General features: G+C 40.9%; 1 protein-coding gene across 20 annotated transcripts in view; it reads left to right on the top strand.

The window, feature by feature from the left end:
• The window catches only part of CAST (calpastatin), a 130,528-nt gene that overhangs the window by 59,318 nt on the left and 48,782 nt on the right, over positions 1 to 22,428 (top strand). For 13 of the 20 annotated variants that reach the window (XM_032626607.1, XM_032626615.1, XM_032626620.1 and 10 more), the window contains one exon: positions 7,560 to 7,619. In XM_032626607.1, coding sequence (XP_032482498.1) covers positions 7,560 to 7,619 — 60 coding nt within the window. Of the gene's footprint in view, positions 1 to 2,406; positions 2,457 to 7,559; positions 7,620 to 22,332; positions 22,399 to 22,428 lie in introns of those variants that run through there. The other 7 variants (XM_032626613.1, XM_032626604.1, XM_032626609.1 and 4 more) reach the window with 2 other exon arrangements.

Below are 22,428 nucleotides of genomic sequence, written 5' to 3'. Positions count from 1 at the left end.
ACAAGGCCGCGATAGTGAGAGGCCTGCGCACCGTGATGAAGAGTGGCCCCCCGCTTGCCACGACTAAAGAGAGCCCTCGCACAGAAACGAAGACCCAACCCAGCAAAAATAAATTAATTAATAAAAAGCTCCATAAAAAAAAAAAAAAAAAAAAGAAATAATAGCTTTAAAAAAAAAAAAAAAGAACCAAGGTATTAAAACTATACTTCATTCTTTGTTTAAATGAAACTTTAGTTGACAATTAGAAAATGGAAACAAATACTGGAATCAACAGTGATTTTTGAGCTCCTCTCTGCCATTAAACACTGTGGTAGGCACTGTGGAGAATAGAAATGACCCCTGCCTCTTGATCAATTTACAGCTTCATTGATAAGACATGACAATCACTTAGAAAAGACTCTGTAACCCTGAACAGCATATATGATTACCTGTTCAAGTGAGAAGTACAAACATATGAGAGTTGAGAAGGTAATATGAGCTAAAGCAGATACAGGTGTTGTATCTTGAGCTAAATCTTCAAGGGGAGGGTAGGAGCTGTCTGAGCAGGGAAAGGCTTCCTCAGCCATGGGATGACAAGAAAGGCTTCCTCAGCGGCGGATGGGAGCATGATGGTGATAACACCGACCAGCATTTGTCCAGCACTTACCACTTGCCAAGCGCTGTTGTAATGGGTTCATGTACATCAACTTATACTTAAAACAACCCTATAAGGTAAGAATTGTTACTATTCTCATTTTATAGATGAGGCCACTGAGGCACAGAGAGGTTAAGTAACTTGCTCGAGGTTGCACATGAATTCAATGCTAGCTGGAATTCCACCAGTCTTGAGTCCAGAGCCGCCTCTCACTCTCTTAACCAGTGAGTTATGCTGCCCGATGAGGTTCTCCTGAGACAGGAAGGACAGCATCCTGGGAGGTGAGGAGACATGGTGTGGGGCATAGCAAGAGACGTAGTGGGATGGGGAGATTAGGTCAAATATGGAAAGTCAAAGGTTCAGGCAGAAGACATTGGACCTTATCTAGGACAGTGAGAAACCACTGAGAGCTTAGTATTTCATCAGAGTGGGAACATGGTATGCATTGATTTCAGGTAAATTAGGCAGCGATAGAAAGGAGTGGGAGCTAGAAGTGGGGGTGGGGATGGGGGTGGGAGAGAACAAGGCATGGAAACTATTAGAAAGGCCTTGATGTAATCCAGGTGTGAGAGATGCCTGATTAGACCAGGGAAAGAAATTTAAAGGAAGGAATGGTAATGAGGACTTGGAGGTAGACTCCAGGCAATTCAGCGGCAGATGAGTTTCCCTGAATTACATCATTTGGCCCTTACAGCAACTCCAGAGGCAGGTGGTATTACTCCCATTTTGCAAATGACGTTGAAGGCTTCTGGGAGGATAATTAATGTGAATGAATAAGTGCTGGAGTCAGCATTTGAGCCTGCATCTGACTTTCTTGGCTTCCTCCCTTTAAGGTAAAATAATGTCTGGTAATAAAGTAGGGCTGCTGATAAAGTATGGAGAACTGTTCACATAGTAAATGATATTTAAAATCATGGGCGGAGAGTGGGGGGAGAAGAGGGACTTCCCTGGTGACGCAGTGGTTGAGAGTCCGCCTGCCGATGCAGGGGACACGGGTTCGTGCCCCAGTTCGGGAAGATCCCACATGCCGCGGAGCAACTAAGCCCGTGCACCACAACTACTGAGCCCACGTGCCACAACTACTGAAGCCGGCGCGCCTAGAGCCCCTGCTCCACAACAAGAGAAGCCACTGCAATGAGAAGCCTGCACACCGCAACAAAGAGTAGCCCCCACGCACAGCAAGGAAGACCCAGCGCAGCCAAAAGTAAATAAATAAATAAACGTATTAAAAAAAATAATAAAGTCATGGGGAGAAATCAGCTCTCCGAGGATGCAGTAATATAAGAGAGAAGGCAGAGGGTTTGTGACTAAATATTAAAGAACGCAGAGAAGAATGGAGCAAGTGGAAAAGGCTTCCAGAAGGAAACAGGTCAGAGGGCTGGGGATTGGACCTGGAGCTCCCTGCGTCACAGCAGCCCTGGGGAAGAGGATGGTCAGTGATTCAAAATGAAACTGCGGATGGATTATCAGGTGGCAAAGGGCAGCACGTACGTGGGCTGGCATTCTCAGTAACCCTCCGCAAACAAAAGTAGCTGGGGTGTGTGAAGGGTGACTGGTGCTGCCGGTGAGAGGCTGTGGGAACGCTGGCAGTGAGGGGTGGGGAGAGAAAGCAAGGTATGGGGTGAGCGGCAGCCGCTGACTCATCTGCTGGGTGTGCTCTGGGTGCACTTTCTGAACTGAGCTGGGGCAAGGAGGGAGATCAAAGTGAGGCTGAGTGACTGGAGGGGAGGATTCCCATGAACCAGCTGACAGTGCCTGGAAAGAAGCTGTCTTTTGGGAGCCCAAGCAAGTGAAAAGACTCTAGGACATGGGAGACAGTGAGGTAAGGAGCCGAGGGAATGAGTTTTTCATCAGCCAGATTTAATGGCAGCAGAATGGATGAGTAAGCCCTCTAGGACCCCGCCCCTTCTGAAGAAGCCCTTGGGTCCAGCCAGGACCTGTGGGCGAGCTCACAACCCTCTCCACTCACATCCAGCATCACAGGATCGTTGGGTTGGTCCTAGGTCTTGCTTCTCTTCTCGTGCAGCCTCGCTAGGCATCCTGCAGAATCAAGGGAAAGCCTTGGATAGAAACCTGCCGTGAGTAAGAGTGGGGGTGAGCACATTAGTGTATCCAACAGACAGCTCTTTTAAAGGGACCCCATGTGGTGGAGGAGAGACTTCATGCCGCAATTAGGTCATTACTTGCCTGTATATGGTACTGTAAGTGAGCGGGGATTGGCGAAGGCGGATGGATGCCCACTTAGGGTTGCAGTGGTTCGGAAGTTACAGTGCCAGGGCTGGCGCTAGTGAGATACACCTGAAAGGAAGGGCATGTGGGATTCGGATATTTGGGGAAGAGAAGCATCCCAACCAGCGGCACTTATGTGAAAAAAAAACATAAAGGGGGAGGTGAGAGAGCTGTGCTCTGAGAAAGGGATGGGCTGGCTGCCTGGAGCAGATGTTCTGCTCTGGGAGATGCGGTGGGATTGGAGAGTAGGGGTCTTTAAAGGCAAGAGAAAGGATTTCTGTGTGATACAGTGGGTAACAGGAGTCATCATCGCTGGCTCTACTTTAGAGGGAGGCATGTGCGTGGGAGTGACACGTGCGAAGACTAGTGTAGCCAGAACAGGTGAGAGAGCTAAAAGGTATGGGAGACCTTTGCAAAATATATGTGAAAAAGGAAAGCAGTTTCCATTTTTCAAGGGTCTTAAAAGCATACCATCTCCCCCTCATATTTCTAATCATTTCCTGCAGTAAACTCCAAAATTCTTATTATATCAAGTAAACAAATTTAAAGAGGTTTTGTTGAATAAAGCCAGAACGTTAACATGCCATACTGGATAAGTACAGGATTAAATATTAATTTTTTCTAGGCTGCAATTACTTTTTTTTATCGATATTGCTTTGTTTTAGTGAGATTTGACAACACAGTAAGATTACTTCAGGTGGACCTACAACTGACTTAGAACCAAAACATTTCTTCGGTCACCTAGGATTTTCTTCATACCTGTTAGAGCACTTAAGTTGTAACTAAACCTGTTTGATGTCTGTTTATTGCGCTGGACTGTGAACCCTTTCAAGGCTGTGACAGTGACATTCATTGTGTTTTCTCAGCCCCAGGCTCATTGCTTTTTAAACAGCAATTGTTGAGTGGCTGGGTGGAAAATAATTATATTAAAGTACTTTTTCTCTGTTCTTTGTTACTCTGATTTGTGCCCTAATTAAAGATTATAAATGATTCATAATACTCTGGATGTCAAGAGGTTTGCATGGGTCATTTAGGAGGGAGAGTATTGTTATGGCCGCACTTTAGTCTGATATACAGTCCTAATTCCATAGAGAGATTTTGGTATTTGAGCACTGATGTTGCTTTAAAACCGGCTATGCCTTGATATTAGGACCGGCTGAGTGGTCGGTCCTGCAGCAGAGTCACTGGTTTAAAAGTCAGGGGGCCTGGCTCAGCCCTGGCACAGACAGCTCGGAGGGTCCTCCCCGCCTTCTGCCTGGGTGATGCCCCCATATCCTTCAATCTCCACATTACCTGTCACTTCTTCAGCATCACCTGTCCTGACTGTCCCCTGAATTAGATCTGGTTGCCTAGTCTGTGTTCTCATGGGACCCTGTGATTTTCCTTTATAGCACTTATCACAAGTAGTCACTAAAGTGGTTATTCTTTTTTTAAATTTATTTCATTGAAGTATAGTTGATTTACAAGGCTGTGTTAATTTTTGCTGTACAGTGAAGTGATTCAGTTATACATATGTATACACATTCTTTTTCATATTCTTTTCCATTATGGTTTATCACAGGATATTCAATAGTTACCTGTGCTACACAGTAGGACCTTGTTGTTTATCCATCCTATATATAATAGTTTGCATCTGCTAATCTCCATCCCTCTCCCCCTTGGCAACCACAAATCTGTTCTCTATGTCTGTGAGTCTGTTTCCGTTTTGTAGATAATTTCATTTGTGTCATATTTTAGATTCCACATGTAAGTGATATCATATGGTATTTGTCTTTCTCTTTCTGAGTTAGTTCACTTAGTATGGTAATCTCTAGGTCCATCCATGTTGCTGTAAATGGCATTATTTCATTCTTTTTTTATGGCTGAGTAATATTGCATTGTGTTTGTATGTGTGTGTATACATATATATATACATATACACCACATCTTCTTTATCCTTTCTTTTGTTGATGGACATTTAGGTTTTTGTCATGTCTGGCTATTATAAATGGTGCTGCTATGAACATAGGGGTGCGTGTGTCTTTTTGAATTATAGTTTTTGTCCAGATATATGCCCAGGAGTGGGATTGAAGTGGTTCATCTATTAATGTCATCTCTGACCAGGCTGTAACTTTCACAAGGTCAGAGACAGGTCGGTCGGTTTCCCATCAGCTAACACAGTACTTGACACAGACGATGTTCTGGATAAATACTTACGGAGCCAGTGAACTGTGGTAAACTTTGATGGGTCACTTAATCTTTATGAGATACCATTTTCCTCATCTGTTTAAAACCTACATATTCAAAGTTTTTCTCTAAGGTTCTTCAAAGATTTATGGGTTAACTCTTCAAAATTCTTAAATTATAAGTTATTCACACCTATGATTAGAAAGTCAAACCATGTAGAAGATTTAAATTGAAAGTGTATATAATTCCCCAGTAGGGGTAACAAATAGTAAACTTTCCTTGTCTTTACAAATAAAATAAAAATTGAACACACTACACTTAGCCAGAGTTGAACCAGCCCATAACAGGGTGGGATTATTTGCCTCCTTTCCAGCCCCCATGAAGTGGTTTTCCTATTTTAGTTTCAAAATGTTTAGTGCCTTAGTGACGGGATAAAACTTTCACGGAGGAATCTATGCTGAGAACAGGTGTGGCCAAGGCCTTCAGCTAAATTCCCATTATAGCCCGCTCCAGGCTTATTTATAGGCTTTCCATGGAGATTTGACTGTCCTTGGTGAGCCTTTGAAAGTCTTCTTTCTAGGATTTAAGGATCCCTTCCAGCTATTGCTTAATAAAGCAGTAAGGCAGATTGGAAAACCCAAGGCTATGTAATTGCAGGAATGTTTTAATAAACTTGGATGTTTAGAAAATAAATGAATGTTCACCCGAAGATTTGCAGCTTAAAAAGAACCTTTGTGTGGAGTGTTTGTCTTGGGTGGCTTTAGATGGCTGAGGGAAATCACTGAAGGAGTGGGATGTAGCTAAGTGGAACTTCTTGAGTTTGAATGGACCTTTGTATAACCAATGCTACTTGTGGAAAGACAGAATTGTATAGATATGGGTATGTTAATCCCCACAAATTAAAAAAAAAATTCTCCAGGAAAAATGAATATTCACATATTTGTCCATTAATTTGATGAGGGAAATCTACTTTGGTACCTCTTCCAGTTCTTTATCCCGAAGAGAATGTGAGAGAGCACATGCCTGCCACAGTGGCAAGGGGTGTGTGTGTGTGTGTGTGTGTGTGTGTGTGTGTGTGTGTGTGTGTGTGTGTGTGTGTGTGTGTTTTGGGGTGGGGGGGTGCTTAAGGGTGCTCAGGAATAGTTAAGTTCATATGACTATGTTTGAAAAGTCAGTATACTAAAGCTTTGGGCTTTTATCTGTAAAATGTGGCAATTTAACTCTAAGCGCCAACATGCTCCACATTAAATGAGGTTGGTGGGGAAAGTGATCGTGTTCATGGGCCATGGGTTATAGTGGGTTCATGCAGTCACCTTGAGTGTAGTGTGTCGAGGTAGTGGAGCTGGGGCACCAGCAGGGACGGGTCCATCCTGCCCGGGGACTGAGCTTCTGAAGTGGCTCAGGGCCAGGCATCAGGGGGATGGGGCTCTGGGTGCTGCTGGCAGGGAGCAGCTGTTTACTGACAGCCAGTTACTTAAGAAGACAACTGGTGCCAGATGGAATCCCTGGGCTCTAAAACCTAATGGAACTCAAATGTTAAGGAGGTTTAAATGAGCCTGAGTTGGAATTCACAAAGAATGTAATTGTGAGTTTAATATTAACCAGTGTAAGTTACTAGAGTACGTCTTTCTCAATACCATGCAAGTGTCCACATGCACATCCCCTGCTTGGGTGATTAGATTGCAGGGGCTGACTCCACATCCCTAGGAAAGGTGTTTCTTGAATACTTCAGTTACCATTCATCACCTTTGCCCTCCAGGGAGGAGCCTAGATGAGACAGATAATATAGCAATATCCCCTCTGCAACACGATCTCCCCACCTTCTCTTCCTTACATGACGATTCTAATCTACCTGAGCCTATTTCCCAGAGCTGTGCCTACTTATCTGTCTTACAATAGCCTAGGAATAATGCATTAGCAATTTAATGAACACCTACAATGTGCCAGGCATTTTACCCACATTATCGCAAATAATTACAACCCTGCAATATAGACATTATAGGCCCCATATAATTTTATATATTTGGAAATTTATATACTTGGAAAACTAAGACCCATTTATATACTTGGAAAACTAAGACCCAAAGTCACAGAGCTAGTAATGGGCAAAGCTGGCATTTGAACAAAATTCTGTAAGTTTCAAAGTCCATGTTCTTTCTGAAAATAATACAAACAATAATTAGAATAATATTTACTGAGTACTTAAATACCAGGCAGTAATAAACTTAGAAGGTAGTTGTTACCTACGGAACAGAAATTGAGAAAGGGGAAACCAAAGATCAGAAAATTTAAGTAGCTTGCCCAAGGATTATTTAGTAAGTAGCACACTCCAAATGTGAACCCATTTGATCTGGTTACAAAGGCTTTTACCCACTGGGCAACACCACATACTGAACTTTTATGGGAGTGGTACTCTAGGTGAGGTAAAACCAAGGTAAAGAGTTAAGAGTAAGTATGGTTAAAAGGACCTGAAGGACAAAGAAGGTTGTAGGTTAACTATAATTTAACTTCTTATTTCTTTCCTTTCTAGGTAACAACTTCCTCTGCTTCAACCAGGAAGTCTTCCAGTATGAATCCCACAGAAACCAAGGTATGGAGAATCTTCAAGGGTCAACTTGGGTGAATGCCTTTCAGTTGATTATATGGTAAAGCAGAATGTGGGCTGTTGACAGATGGGTTATGTGTACTAGGAAACTTAGGCTATGGAAGTAAATGTTTTCTTCCTAATTAATGAGAGTCTTTGGAAACTCAGCTTTCCTTTCTGTATTTGCCTCAAACACCATCTATACACTTATATGTCATTTTAGAATATCTAGAAAAGAGTAGTCAGCGAGAGTTTTTTTGGTTCTAGACTTGAGTTTTTTAAATTGTAAGATAATTTCTCTAAATACATTTCTCTGGATCTAGAAAAGAATATAAATTCTTAATTTCTTGCTAAAATGGTTTTATTATCCTGGCCACTTAAAACTAAATCTAAGAATGAGAAAGGTTACACTAAGTGAACATAGAAAGAAGTGATACTGATACTGGTTATTTCAGATGCTTTCTGAAGTTTCTTTCTGAAATTTGAGTCATGTGGGGTACCATCTTATTGATAAACCTTTGTCAAGTTCTTGGGATTTATTCTGATTATAATTTCTTGAAATTTCAGAAGAAAAAATACAAGCATGTCCTCCAGTGTGATTGCCACGTGGAGTAAGCCTAGTTCTGAAGAGTTGGCTGAGCTGCCTTAAACCCTCTCCCCTAATTACCATGACTCAAACCGTGTTTCTTGGGAATGTTTTGGGATTGAAGATTAAAGAGAGAGCATTCTCAAGATGCTCTCAACTAATTCTTAGGAGTTAATATTCTTTAGTGCCTTTAAGAGTTACCCCAGCTCCATTATTATCAGATTTTGCTTGTTGAAAATTACCCACATACTTTTGCTTTCTATTTTCCTTGTAACTTTACTATCCCAAGTAGGATCCTATGCCATAATTTAGTACTGGCACCATAATTTAGTGCTACTGAGGGATCCTATGGCCTCATCTTGAACTTTTCTTTAAAGGACATTGCAAATACCTTGAAACACTGTCCAACTCTAAGCTCTTATAAATGTCATTTAGCACTCATTTTAATTTTTAAATTTATTTTTAATTTAAAGTTATGTTTTTACTTAGTAATTTACATTAATTTCTTAATTATTTTCAAAATATATGTTAACGGATCCGTAATTAATCTATTAGCCATCACTACTTATTTATACCAAGTTTAATCTTAAAAAATAAAACTGACCTTAATCTTAAAATAATCTTAAGACTGTAGTAGAAATATTTACCCCCCCCCCCCAAAAAAAATCTCATTGAACCTAGAGTCCATGAAAATTAAAGTAAGGAGAGAAAGGAGAGCCAGAAATATCGGATTTCTGTTTTATTATTTTGGTTTGCATTTGACACAATGCCTGTTTATAATCCACCCCCGCTGACTCTCAGCTTGAGGACCAATGATTATTTCAAGTGTGCCCTGTTATCCAGAGTAAGTGTCAGCAAACACTTCAGCCATTGCTAAGCGTGAATCATGAGAATTCCTGGCACTCCTACGGGACTGGATGAAGAGAGAGAGAGGAAAGTAGGAGAGAGAAGGAGGGAGAGACAAAAATAAGATGCACATGATGAAGTGCCACCAGTGGCTGACTCAGGACCACTTTTTGCCTCAATTCTCTTTCCTTGGTGGATTTCAGTCACACTATTCTCATTAATCATCTTATCTTCATGTGCTGCTTTTTAAATTTTTTTTTTAATTTTAATTTTAAGAAATGTTTATTTTATATTGGAGTGTAGTTGATTTACAACATTGTATTAGTTTCAGGGGTACAGCAAAGTCATTCAATTTTACATATACATGTATCTACTCTTTTTCAAATTCTTTTCCCGTTTAGGTTATTACAGAATATTGAGTAGAGTTCTCTGTGCTATACAGTAGATCCTTGTTGGCTATGTATTTTAAACATACTAGTGTGTATATGTCAATCCCAAACTCCCAATTTATCTCTCACCCCAACCTTTCCCCTTTAATAAGCGTAAGTTTGTTTTCTAAGGCTGTGAGTCTGTTTCTGTTTTGTAAATAAGTTCATTTGTATCATTTTGTTTAGATTCTGCATGTAAGTGATATCATGTGATATTGTCTTTCTCTGTCTGACTTACTTCACTTAGTATGATAATCTCCAGGTCCATCCACATTGCCACAAATGGCATTATTTCATTCTTTTTAATGGCTGAGTAATATTCCATTGTATATATGTACCCCATCTTCTTTATCCATTCATCTGTCCACAGACATTTAGGTTACTTCCATGTCTTGGCTATTGTAAACAGTGCTGCAATAAACACTGGGGTGCATGTATCCCTTTGAACCATTGTTTTCTCCGGATATATGCTTAGAAGTGGGATAGCTAGGTCATCTGGTAGCTCTATTTTTAGTTTCTTTTTTATTTTATTTTATTTTATTTATTTATTTAGTTTTGCGGTACACGGGCCTCTCACTGTTGTGGCCCCTCCCGTTGCGGAGCACAGGCTCCGGACACGCAGGCTCAGCGGCCATGGTTCACGGGCCCAGCCGCTCCACGGCATGTGGGATCTTCCCGAACCAGGGCACGAACCCATGTCCCCTGTGTCAGCAGGCGGACTCTCAACCACTGCGCCACCAGTGAAGCCCCTATTTTTAGTTTCTTAAGGAACCTCCATACTGTTCTCCATAGTGGTTGTACCAATTCACATTCCCACCAACAGTGTAGGAGGGTTCTCGTTTCTCCACATCCTCTCCAGCATTTATTGTTGGTAGACTTTTTGATGATGGCCATTCTGACTGGTGTGAAGTGATATCTCATTGTAGTTTTCATTTGCATTTCTCTAATAATTAGCAAGGTTGGGCATCTTTTGATGTCCCTCTTGGCCCATCTGTATGTCTTCTTTGGAGCAATGTCTATTTAGGTCTTCTGCCCGTTTTTGATTGGGTTGTTTGTTTTTTTTGATGTTGAGTTGCATGAGCTGTCTGTAAATTTTGGAGATTAATCCCTTGTCGGTCACATCATTTGCAAACATTTTCTTGCATTCTGTAGGTTGCCTTTTCATTTTGTTTATGGTTTTCTTAGCTGTACAAAAGCTTTTAACTTTAATTAGGTCCCATTTGTTTATTTTTGTTTTTACTTCCATTACTCTAGGAGACAGGTTCAAAAAGGTATTGCTGTGATTTATGTCAAAGTGTGTTCTGCCTATGTTTTCCTCTGAGAGTTTTATAGTATCTGGTCTTATATTTGGGTCTTTAATCCATTCTGAGTTTATTTTTGTGTATGGTGTTAGAGAATTTTCTAATTTCATTCTCTTACATTTAGCTGTCTAGTTTTCCCAGCACCATTTATTGAAGAGACTGTCTTTTCTCCATGATGCAGTCTTGCCTCATTTGTTGTAGATTAATTGACTATAGGTGCGTGGGTTTATTTCTGGGCTTTCTATACTGTTCCATTGATCTATATTTCTGATTTTGTGCTGGTACCATACTGTTTTGATGACTGTAGCTTTGCAGTATAGTCTGAAGTCAGGGAGTCTGATTCCTCCAGTTCTGTTTTTCTTTCTCAAAATTGCTTTGGATATTCAGGGTCTTTTGTTTTTTCATACAAATTTAAAAAATTTTTGTTCTACTTCTGTGAAAAATGCCATTGGTAATTTGATAAGTTGCATTGAGTCTGTAGATTGCCTTGGGTAGTATAGTCATTTTGAAAATATTGCTTCTTCCAATCCAAGAACATGGTATATTTGTGTCATCTTTGATTTCTTTCATCAGCGTCCTGTAGTTTCTGGAGTACAGGTCTTTTGCATCCTTAGGTAGGTTTATTCCTAGGTATTTTATTCTTTTGATGTGATGGTAAATGGGATTCTTTGCTTAATTTCTTTTTCTGATCTTTTGTTGTTAGTGTATAGAAATGCAACATATTTCTCTGTATTAATTTTGTATAATGCACTTTACCAGATTCATTGATTAGCTCTAGTAGTTTTCTGGTAGCATCTTTAGGATTTCCCAGGTATAGTATCATGTCATCTGCAAACAGTGACATTTTTACTTCTCCTTTTCCAGTTTGGATTCTTTTTATTTCTTTTTCTTATTGCCGTGGCTAGGACTTCCAAAACTATATTGAATAAAAGCAGTGAGACTGGACATCCTTATCTTGTTCCTGATCTTAGAGGAAATGCTTTCGGCTCTTCACTGTTGAGTATGTTGTTAGCTGTAGGTTTGCCATGTATGGGCTTTATTATGTTGTGGTATGTTCCCTCTGTGCCCACTCTCTGGAGAGTTTTTAATCATAAATGGATGTTGAATTTTGTCAAAAGCTTTTTCTGCATCTATTGAGATGATCATATGGTTTTTATTCTTCAATTTGTTGACGTAGTGTATCACACTGATTGACTTGCAGATATTGAAAAATTCTTGCATCCCTGGGATAAACCTCAATTGATTGTGGTAGATGATCCTTTTAATGTATTGTTGGATTCAGTTTGCTAGTATTTTGTCGAGGATTTTTGTGTTCATCAGTGATACTGGCCTATAATTGTCTCTTTTGGTGGTTCTTTGTCTGGTTTTGGTATCAAGTTGATGGTGGCCTCATAGAATGAGTTTGGGAGTGTTCCTTCCTCTGCGATTTTTTGGAATAGTTTCAGAAGGTAGGTGTTAACTCTTCACTAAGTGATAGAACTTGCCTGTGAAGCCATCTGGTCCTGGACTTTTATTTGTTGGGAGTTTTTTAGTCACAGTTTCAATTTCAGTACTTGTGATTGGTCTGTTCATATTTTCTGTTTCTTCCTGGTTCAGTCTTAGGAGATTGTACCTCTCTAAGAATTTGTCCATTTCTTCTAGGTTTTCCATTTTATTGGCATATAGTTGCTTGTAGTAGTCTCTTATGATCCTTTGTATTTCTGTGGTGTCCATTGTAACTTCTTTCTCATTTCTAGTTTTACTGATTTGAGCCCTTTCCCTTTTTTTCTTGCTGAGTCTGGCTAAAGGTTTATCCATTTTGTTTATCTTTTCAAAGTACCAGCTTTCAGTTTCATTGATCTTTTGTATGGTTTTCTTTGTCTCTATTCCATTTATTTCTGCTCTGATCTTTATAATTTGTCTCCTTCTACTGACGGGTTTTGTTTGTTCTTCTTTCTCTAGTTGCTTTAGGTGTAAGGTTAGATAATTTATTTGAGATGTTTCTTCTTTCCTGAGGTAAGATTGTATCACTATAAACTTGCCTCTTAGAACTGCTTTTACTGCATCCCACAGGTTTTGAATCATCATGCTTTCACTTTCATTTGTCTGTAGGTATTTTTTCATTTCCTCTTTTATTTCTTCAGTGATCCATTAGTTGTTTAGTAGCATATTGTTTATTGTTTAGCCTTCACATCTTTGTGTTTTTTACAGTTTCTTTCTTGTAGTTGATTTCTAATATCATAGAGTTGTGGTTAGAAAAGATGCTTGATACGATTTTGCTTTTCTTAAATTTACTGAGATTGGCTTTGTGGCCTAGGATATTATCAGTCGTGGAGAATGTTCTGTGGGCACTTGAGAAGAAAGTGTATTCTGTTGCTTTTGATTGAATACTCTATAAATATCAATGAAGTCCATCTGGTCTGATGTGTCATTTAAGACCTTTGTTTCCATATTGATTTTCTGTCTGGATGATCTGTCCATTGATGAAAGTGGGGTGTTAAAGTCCCCCATTATTATTGTGTTACTGTCAGTTTCTCCTTTTATGGCTGTTAGCATTTGCCTTATATACTGGGGTGCTCCCATGTTGGGTGCATATTATATTTACAGTTGTTATATTATCTTGTGGATTGATCCCTTGATCATTACGTAGTGTCCTCCTTTGTCTCTTGTAACAGTCTTTATTTTAAAGTCTCTTTTGTCTGATGTGAGTATTGCCACTCCAGCCTTCTTTCAATTTCCATTTGCATGGAATACATTTTTCCATTCCCTCACTTTTGGTCTGTATGTGTCCCTAGATCTGAAGTGGGTCTCTTGTAGACAGCATATATAAGGGTCTTGTTTTCTATGTCTTTTGGTTGGAGAATTTAATCCATTTACATTTAAGGTAATTATCTATATGTATATTCTTATTGTCATTTTATTGTTTTGAATTTGTTTTTGTGGGTCTTTTTTCTCCCCTTCCTCTAGTTCATTATTAAACATTTCTTGTGTCTTCTCGATCTGTGCCTCCATTCTTTTTCTGAGATCTTGGATCATCTTTACTGTCATTACTCTGAATTCTGTTTCAGGTAGATTGCCTATCTCCATCCACTTCTCTTAGTTGTTCTTCTGGGGTTTTACCTTGTTCCTTTGTCTGGGACATATTTCTCTGCCATCTCATTTTGTCTGACTTTCTGTAATTGCAGTATCTGTTTTGTAGGCTGCAGGGTTGTAGTTCTTCTTGCTTCTGCTGTCTGCACCCTGGTGGATGAGGCTGTCTAAGGGGCTCGTGCAGGCTTCCTAGTGGGAGAGCCTGGTTCTTGCCCACTGATGGGTGGAACTGGGTCTTGTCCTTCTGGTGGTGGGCAGGGCTGTGTCAGAGGGTGTGTTTAGCTGTGGGCTTAGGAAAACTTTAAGTAGCCTGTCTGCTGGTGGGTGGGGCTGTGTTTCTGCTTTGTTGGTTGTTTGATCTGAGGCATCCCAGCACTGGAGCCTACAGGCTGTTGGGTAGGGCCAGGTCTTGGTGAGAAAATGGCAGCCTCCAGGAGGACTCACACCAATGAGTACTCCCCAGAGCTACCGCCACCAATGTCTTTGTCCCCAGAGTGAGCCACAGCCACCCCCTGCTTCTGCAGGAGACCCTCCAATACCAGCAGGTAAGTCTGGCCCAGACTCCTGTGAGGTCACTGCTTCTTTCCCTGGGTCCTGGTACACAAAGGACCTTGTGTGTGCCTTCCAAGATTGGAGTTACTGTTTCCCCAGTCCTGTGGAATTCCTGTGATCAAACCCCACTGGCCTTCAAAGCCAGATGCACTAGGGGCTCCTCCTCCCAAAGCCAGACCCCCAGGCTGCAGAGCCTGACATGGGGCTCAGAACTTTCACCCTTATGGGAGAACCTCTGCAATATACTTATTTTCCAGTCTGTGGGTCACCCACCCAGCAGGTATGGGATTTGATTTTATTATGAATGCGCCCCTCCCACCATCTCATTGTGGCTTCTTCTTTGTCTTTGGATGTAGGATATCTTTTTTGGTAGGTTCCAGTGTTTGCTTCTTTGTTTGTTTTTGTTGATGGTTGTTCAGCAGTTAGTTGTGATTTTAGTGTTTTCATGAGGAACGGAAAGCTCACGTCCTTCTACTCTGCCATCTTGTCTCCACCTCCCTTCATGTACCTCTTTTTTTCTTTTTTTTTTTAACATCTTTATTGGAGTATAATTGCTTTACAATGGTGTGTTAGTTTCTGCTTTATAAAAAAATGAATCAGTTATACATATACATATGTCCCCATATCTCTTTCCTCTTGCATATCCCTCCCTCCCACCCTCCCTATCCCACCCCACTAGGTGGTCACAAAGCACCAAGCTGATCTCCCTGTGCTATGCGGTTGCTTCCCACTAGCTATCTGTTTTACATTTGGTAGTGTATATATGTCCATGCCACTCTCGCACTTTGTCCCAGCTTACCCTTCCCCCTCCCCATATCCTCAAGTCCGTCCTCTAGTAGGTCTGTGTCTTTATTCCCATCTTGCCCCTAGGTACTTCATGACCAATTTTTTTTTTTTTTAGATTCCATATATAATGTGTTAGCATACAGTATTTGTTTTTCTCTTTCTCTGACTTACTTCACTCTGTATGACAGACTCTAGGTCCATCCACCTCACTACAAATAACTCAATTTCGTTTCTTTTTATGGCTGAGTAATATTCCATTCTTTACATGTGCCACATCTTCTTTATCCATTCGTCTGTTGATGGACGCTTAGGTTACTTCCATGTCCTGGCTATTGTGAATAGTGCTACAACAAACATTTTGGTACATGACTCTTTTTGATTTATGGTTTTCTCAGGGTATATGCCCAGTAGTGAGATTGCTGGGTCGTATGGTAGTTCTATCTGTAGTTTTTTAAGGAACCTCCATACTGTTCTCCATAGTGGCTGTATCAATTTATGTTCCCACAAACAGTGCAAGAGGGCTCCCTTTTCTCCACATCCTCTCCAGCATTTATTGTTTGTAGATTTTTTGATGATGGCCATTCTGACCGGTGTGAGATGATATCTCATTGTAGTTTTGATTTGCATTTCCCTAATGATTAATGACATTGAGCATTCTTTCATGTGTTTGTTGGCAATCTGTATATCTTCTTTGGAGAAATGTCTATTTAGGTCTTCTGCCCATTTTTGGATTGGATTGTTTGTTTTTTTGATATTGAGCTGCCTGAGCTGCTTGTAAATTTTGGAGATTAATCCTTTGTCAGTTGCTTCATTTGCAAATATTTTCCCCCATTCTGAGGGTTGTCTTTTCATCTTGTTTGTGGTTTCTGTTGCTGTGCAAAAGCTTTTAAGTTTCATTAGGTCCCATTTGTTTATTTTTGTTTTTATTTCCATTTCTCTAGGAGATGGGTCAAAAGGAATCTTGCTGTGATTTATGTCATAGTCTATTTTTTTTTAAAGGGGTGGCACAAGGGGTGTGCGTGATGCAACTGTTCTTTTTTTTCTTTTATTTATTTACTTTTGGCTGCGTTGGTTCTTCATTGCTGCACGCGGGCTTTCTCTAGTTGCAGCGAGTGGGGGCTGCTCTTCATTATGGTGCGTGGGCTTCTCATTGTGGTCGGAAAAGATATTTCATACGATTTCAATTTTCTTAAATTTACCAAGGCTTGATCTGTGACCCAAGATATGATCTATCTTGGAGAGTGTTCCATGAGCATTTGAGAAGAATGTGTATTCTGTTGTTTTTGGATGGAATGTCCTATAAATATCAATGAAGTCCATCTTGTTTAATGTATCATTTAAAGCTTGTGTTTCCTTATTCATTTTCATTTTGGATGATCTGTCCATTGGTGAAAGTGGGGTGTTAAAGTCCCCTACTGTGAATGTGTTACTGTCGATTTCCCCTTTTATGGCTGTTAGTATTTGCCTTATGTATTGAGGTGCTTCTATGTTGGGTGCATAAATATTTACAATTGTTCTATCTTCTTCTTGGATCGATCCCTTGATCATTATGTAGTGTCCTTCTTTGTCTCTTCTAATACTCTTTATTTTAAAGTCTGTTTTGTCTGATATGAGAATTGCTACTCCAGCTTTCTTTTGGTTTCCATTTGCATGGAATATCTTTTTCCATCCCCTCACTTTCAGTCTGTATGTGTCTCTAGGTCTGAGGTGGGTCTCTTGCAGACAGCATATATATGGGTCTTGTTTTTGTATCCATTCAGCCAGTCTGTGTCTTTTGGCTGTAGCATTTAATCCATTTACATTTAAGGTAATTATTGATATGTATGTTCCTATTCCCATTTTCTTAATTCTTTTGTGTTTGTTATTGTAGGTCTTTTCCTTCTCTTGTGTTTCTTGCCTAGAGAAGATCCTTTAGCATTTGTTGTAAAGCTGGTTTGGTGGTGCTGAACTCTCTCAGCTTTTGCTTGTCTGTAAAGGTTTTAATTTCTCCATCAAATCTGAATGAGATCCTTGCTGGGTAGAGTAATCTTGGTTTTAGGTTTTTCTCCTTCGTCACTTTAAATATGTCCTGCCAGTCCCTTCTGGCTTGCAGAGTTTCTGCTGAAAGATCAGCTGTTAACCTTATGGGGATTCCCTTGTGTGTGATTTGTTGTTTTTCCCTTGCTGCTTTTAATATGTTTTCTTTGTATTTAATTTTTGACAGTTTGATTAATATGTGTCTTGGCGTGTTTCTCCTTGTATTTATCCTGTATGGGACTCTCTGTGCTTCCTGGACTTGATTAACTATTTCCTTTCCCATATTAGGGATGTTTTCAACTATAATCTCTTCATATATTTTCTCAGTCCCTTTCTTTTTCTCTTCTTCTGGGACCCCTGTAATTTGAATGTTGGTGCATTTAATGTTGTCCCAGAGGTCTCTGAGACTGTCCTCAGTTCTTTTCATTCTTTTTTCTTTATTCTGCTCTGCAGTAGTTATTTCCACTATTTTATCTTCCAGGCCACTTATCCGTTCTTCTGCCTCAGTTATTCTCCTATTGATCCCATCTAGAGAATTTTTAATTTCATTTATTGTGTTGTTCATCACTGTTTGTTTGCTCTTTAGTTCTTCTAGGTCCTTGTTAAACATTTCTTGTATTTCCTCCATTCTATTTCCAAGATTTTGGATCATCTTTACTATCATTATTGTGAATTCTTTTTCATGTAAACTGTTTATTTCCTCTTCATTTGTTAGGTCCGGTGGGTTTTTGCCTTGCTCCTTCATCTGCTGTGAGTTTCTCTGTCTTCTCATTTTGCTTATCTTACTGTGTTTGGGGTCTCCTTTTCGCAGGCTGCAGGTTCGTAGTTCCCGTTGTTTTTGGTGTCTGTCCCCAGTGGCTAAGGTTGGTTCAGTGGGCTGTGTAGGCTTCCTGGTGGAGGGGACTAGTGCCTGTGTTCTGGTGGATGAGGCTGGATCTTATCTTTCTGGTGGGCAGGTCCACCTCTGGTGGTGTGTTTTGGGGTGTTTGTGGCCTTATTATGATTTTAGGCAGCCTCTCTGCTAATGGATGTGGTTGTGTTGCTGTCTTGCTAGTTGTTTGGCATAGGGTGTCCAGCACTATAGCTTGCTGGTCGTTGAGTGGAGCTTGGTGTTGGCGTTGAGATGGAGATCTCTGGGAGATATTTGTCGTTTCATATTATGTGGAGCTGGGATGTCTCTTGTGGACCAGTGTCCTGAAGTTGGCTCTCCCACCTCAGAGGCACAGCCCTGACGCCTGGCTGGAGCACCAAGAGCCTGTCATCCACACAGCTCAGAGTAAAAGGGAGAAAAAAGAGAAAGAGAGAAAGAAGAAGATAAAATAAAGTAAAATAAAATAGTTATTAAAATAAAAAATAAATTTTTTTAAAATAATTATTTTTTAAGTAATTAAAAAAAGAAAAGAAAGAAGAGAGAAACCAAACCAAAAAACAAATCTACCAATGATAACAGGTGCTAAAAACTATACTAAAAAACAAAACAAAACGAAAAATGGACATTCAGAATCCTAGGACAAATGGTAAAAACAAAGCTATACTGACAAAATAACACACAGAAGCATACACATACACACTCACAAAATGAGAAAAAGGGAAAAAAATGTATAGATCATTGCTCCCAAAGTCCACCTCCTCAATTTGGGATGATTCATTGTCTATTCAGGTATTCCACAGATGCAGGGTACATCAAGTTGATTGTGGAGATTTAATCCACTGCTCCTGAGGCTGCTGGGAGAGATTTCCCGTTTTCTTCTTTGTTCACACAGCTCCTGGGGTTCAGCTTTGGATTTGGCCCCGCCTGTGCATGTAGGTCGCCGGGGGGCATCTGTTCTTCGCTCAGGACGGGCTTAAAGGAGCAGCTGATTCGGGGGCTCTGGCTCACTCAGGCCCGGGGGGAGGGAGGGGTACAGAGTGCGGGGTGAGCCTGCGGCGGCAGAGGCCGGCATGACGTTGCACCAGCCTGAGGCGTGCCGTGTGTTCTCCGCGCCGTGTGTTCTCCGGGGGAAGTTGTCCCTGGATCATGGAACGCTGGCAGTGGCGGGCTGCACAGGCTCCCGGGAGGAGAGGTGTGGGAGTGACCTGTGCTCGCACACAGGCTTCTTGGTGGTAGCAGCAGCAGCCTTAGCGTCCCATGCCTGTCTCTGGGTCTGCGCTGAAAGCCGCGGCTCGTGCCTGTCTCTGGAGCTCCTTTAACTGGTGCTCTTAATCCCCTCTCCTCGCGCACCAGGAAACAAAGAGGCAAGAAAAAGTCTCTTGCGTCTTTGGCAGCTCCAGACCTTTTCCCAGACTCCCTCCCGGCTAGCTGTGGCACACTAGCCCCCTTCAGGCTGTGTTCATGTTGCCAACCCCAGTCCTCTCCCTGCAATCCAACCTCCAAAGCCCGAGCCTCAGCTCCCAGCCCCCGCCCGTGCCGGCGGTGAGCAGACAAGCCTCTCAGTCTGGTGAGTGCTGGTCGGCACCGATCCTCTGTGCGGAAATTTCTGCTTTGCCCTCCGCACCCCTGTTGCTACGCTCTCCTCCGTGGCTCCGAAGCTTACCCCCTCTGCCACCCGCAGTCTCCGCCCGCAAAGGGGCTTCCTAGTGTGTGGAAACCTTTCCTCCTTCACTGCTCCCTCCTGCTGGTGCGGGTCCCGTCCCTATTCTTTTGTCTCTGTTTTTTCTTTTTTCTTTTGTCCTACCCAGGCACATGGGGAGCTTATTGCCTTTTGTGAGGTCTGAGGTCTTCTGCCAGCGTTCAGTGGGTGTTCTGTAGGAGTTGTTCCACATGTAGATGTATTTCTGATGTATTTGTGGGGAGGAAGGTCATCTCCACGTCTTACTCTTCCGCCATTGTGAAGCTCCTCTCCCCTTCATGTACTTCTCATGTTTGTTTCATAACATTTATATCAGCCTCCTCTTGGAGATTTCTGTGAACTTTATGAGCATATTTCTCTAAATATTTTGAGCTTTTAGAGAAAAGATGTTAATTCAAATAAAGCCTATATCAAATCCTTGTCATGTTCTACAGCTTTGAAATGAAAGTCAGTCTAGCTCTGGAGGTAATATGTCTAGATCTATGTTCTCTCTCTCTTGTCCCTCACATTAGAATTGATAGTCACACTGCTGTGTGTAAGATGAAAGGTCAGATCATTGTTAATCAGGTTGAGATCTCTGAGCGGCTTTGTAGAGTGGACACTGGAGCCAGACGGCTTGGCTTCTATTTCTAGTTCTATGCTGCCTGTGATGCTGGAAAATTCCTCTTGGCTTTCATTTCCTTTTTTAATTTAATTTTTATTTTATATTAGATTATAGTTGATTTACAGTGTTGTATTAGTAGTTTCAGGCATACAGCAAAGAGATTCGGTTATATATATACAGATATCCATTCCTTTTCAGATTCTTTTCTCATATAGGTGATTATAGACTATTCAGTAGAATTCCCTGTGCTATACAGTAGGTCCTTGTTGATTATCTGTTTTATGTATAGTAGTATGTATACGTTAATGCCATACTCCTAATTTATCCCTCCCCACAGCTTTCCCCTTTGCTAACCATAAGTTTGTTTTAGAAGTCTGTGAGTCCTTATCTGTAAAATTTGGAGGAGGATGATAATAGTACCTTTCTCACAAGACTGTGTAAGGAAACAAAGATAAGGCTATTGAACAGTGCCTGTCCCACAGCAGGTGCCCAGTAGGAGCTGGCTGGCACTGGAGAGACAATGCAGTGCAGTGCAGTGATTGAGAACACATAACCCCAGCTCCACCATGGGTGTCCTCGGGAAGTTATTGAACTTCCATGTGCCTCAATTTTCATCCATGAAATGGGAATGATGATAATGATGGTGATGATAATGATACGCATTATACCTGTCTCAAAGGATTATCATGAGGACTAAGAGGGTTGGACTAAGAGAGTTTCAAACAGTCCCTTGTACTGAGAGGCTATAATAAGCATTAGTTATTATTGTCATCAGTATTATGTTCATCAGCCTCACTACCACCAAAAATAAATTTAGGAGATGTGTCAGTGATTACTGATTAAAATGTATATTTCACTAGAAGCTGCTTGCGCCTGTGAGTATACATTCTTAATTGTATTGTAGAGTTCTTCCAAGCAAAATATTGCCAAAATGCCAAATTACAAATTAGAAGCTATTAATAGACTCAAACCTTTAAAATACCAGCTGGCTTATTTTCCTTGTTAATCATTTAATAAATTTCATTTGCATAAACTCATAAAAAAAAGCAGAGTAGCATGTACAGAAACTCATTAACAAGGATCCAGTTTGAAAGGATCCAAAATTTTAAATTTTAAAAACATTTCTTTGTTCCTGAACTTTGTTTCCTTTCCAAAACAATAAGTGTGTTGGCATAACAAAGGTCTATTATGTGAGGAACACATGTGCCTTCATTACTGAAGCACAAGACATGATAAATTAAGAGGATATTTGGCATCAGTCTCTTCAGATGATAGAATAAAAAATAGGAGTTTGTGGGCTTCCCTGGTGGCGCGGTGGTTGAGAGTCTGCCTGCCGATGCAGGGGACGCGGGTTCGTGCCCCGGTCCGGGAGGACCCCACATGCCGTGGAGCGGCTGCGCCCGTGAGCCATGGCCGCTGAGCCTGCGCGTCCGGAGCCTGTGCTCCGCACTGGGAGAGGCCGCAGCAGTGAGAGGCCCGCGTACCGCCAAAAAAAAAAAAAAATAGGAGTTTGTGCTGATATCACCGAGCAGATAAAAGGGGAAGAAATGGCAGAAGCATCAGGCCTAATTTTTAATCTCTTACTTTGAAAAGTTAATAAAATGTTTAATCAGGTTTTATTCTTGTTTTCATATCTTCCCTATACGGAGAATGCATGTGTATACTTAAGTAATTGTCTTCTTTGACACAGGTAACTTTTGGGTGGGTAGAATTGTAAAATATTCCACTAAAGATCCTAAATAACAACCAGCTCTTCAGAAGCATTCCTAGAACTTTAGATTCGATTGCTAGATTTTTATCATGCTACAAAAATCCATGCGCTATTTACAAAATTGTTGTAATATTGTGCTGACAGAATTTCAGAAAACTTTTGACAAACCTTTAGCCCTGTTTATTCATGTTACTTATTTGACTGCCAAATAAAATAAAATCACACTTGGGGCTGTTCTCTTATATATTAGGCCATTCCAGTCAGCAAACAGTTGGAAGGACTGCATTCTCCTAATAAGAAAAGACACAAAAAACAGGTGATGTGATTCATTGTACTAAGGGACATT

This window comes from Phocoena sinus, chromosome 3 (assembly GCF_008692025.1).
Source record: "Phocoena sinus isolate mPhoSin1 chromosome 3, mPhoSin1.pri, whole genome shotgun sequence".
Lineage (NCBI taxonomy): Eukaryota > Metazoa > Chordata > Mammalia > Artiodactyla > Phocoenidae > Phocoena > Phocoena sinus.
This window is presented reverse-complemented; position numbering and strand designations above follow the sequence as displayed.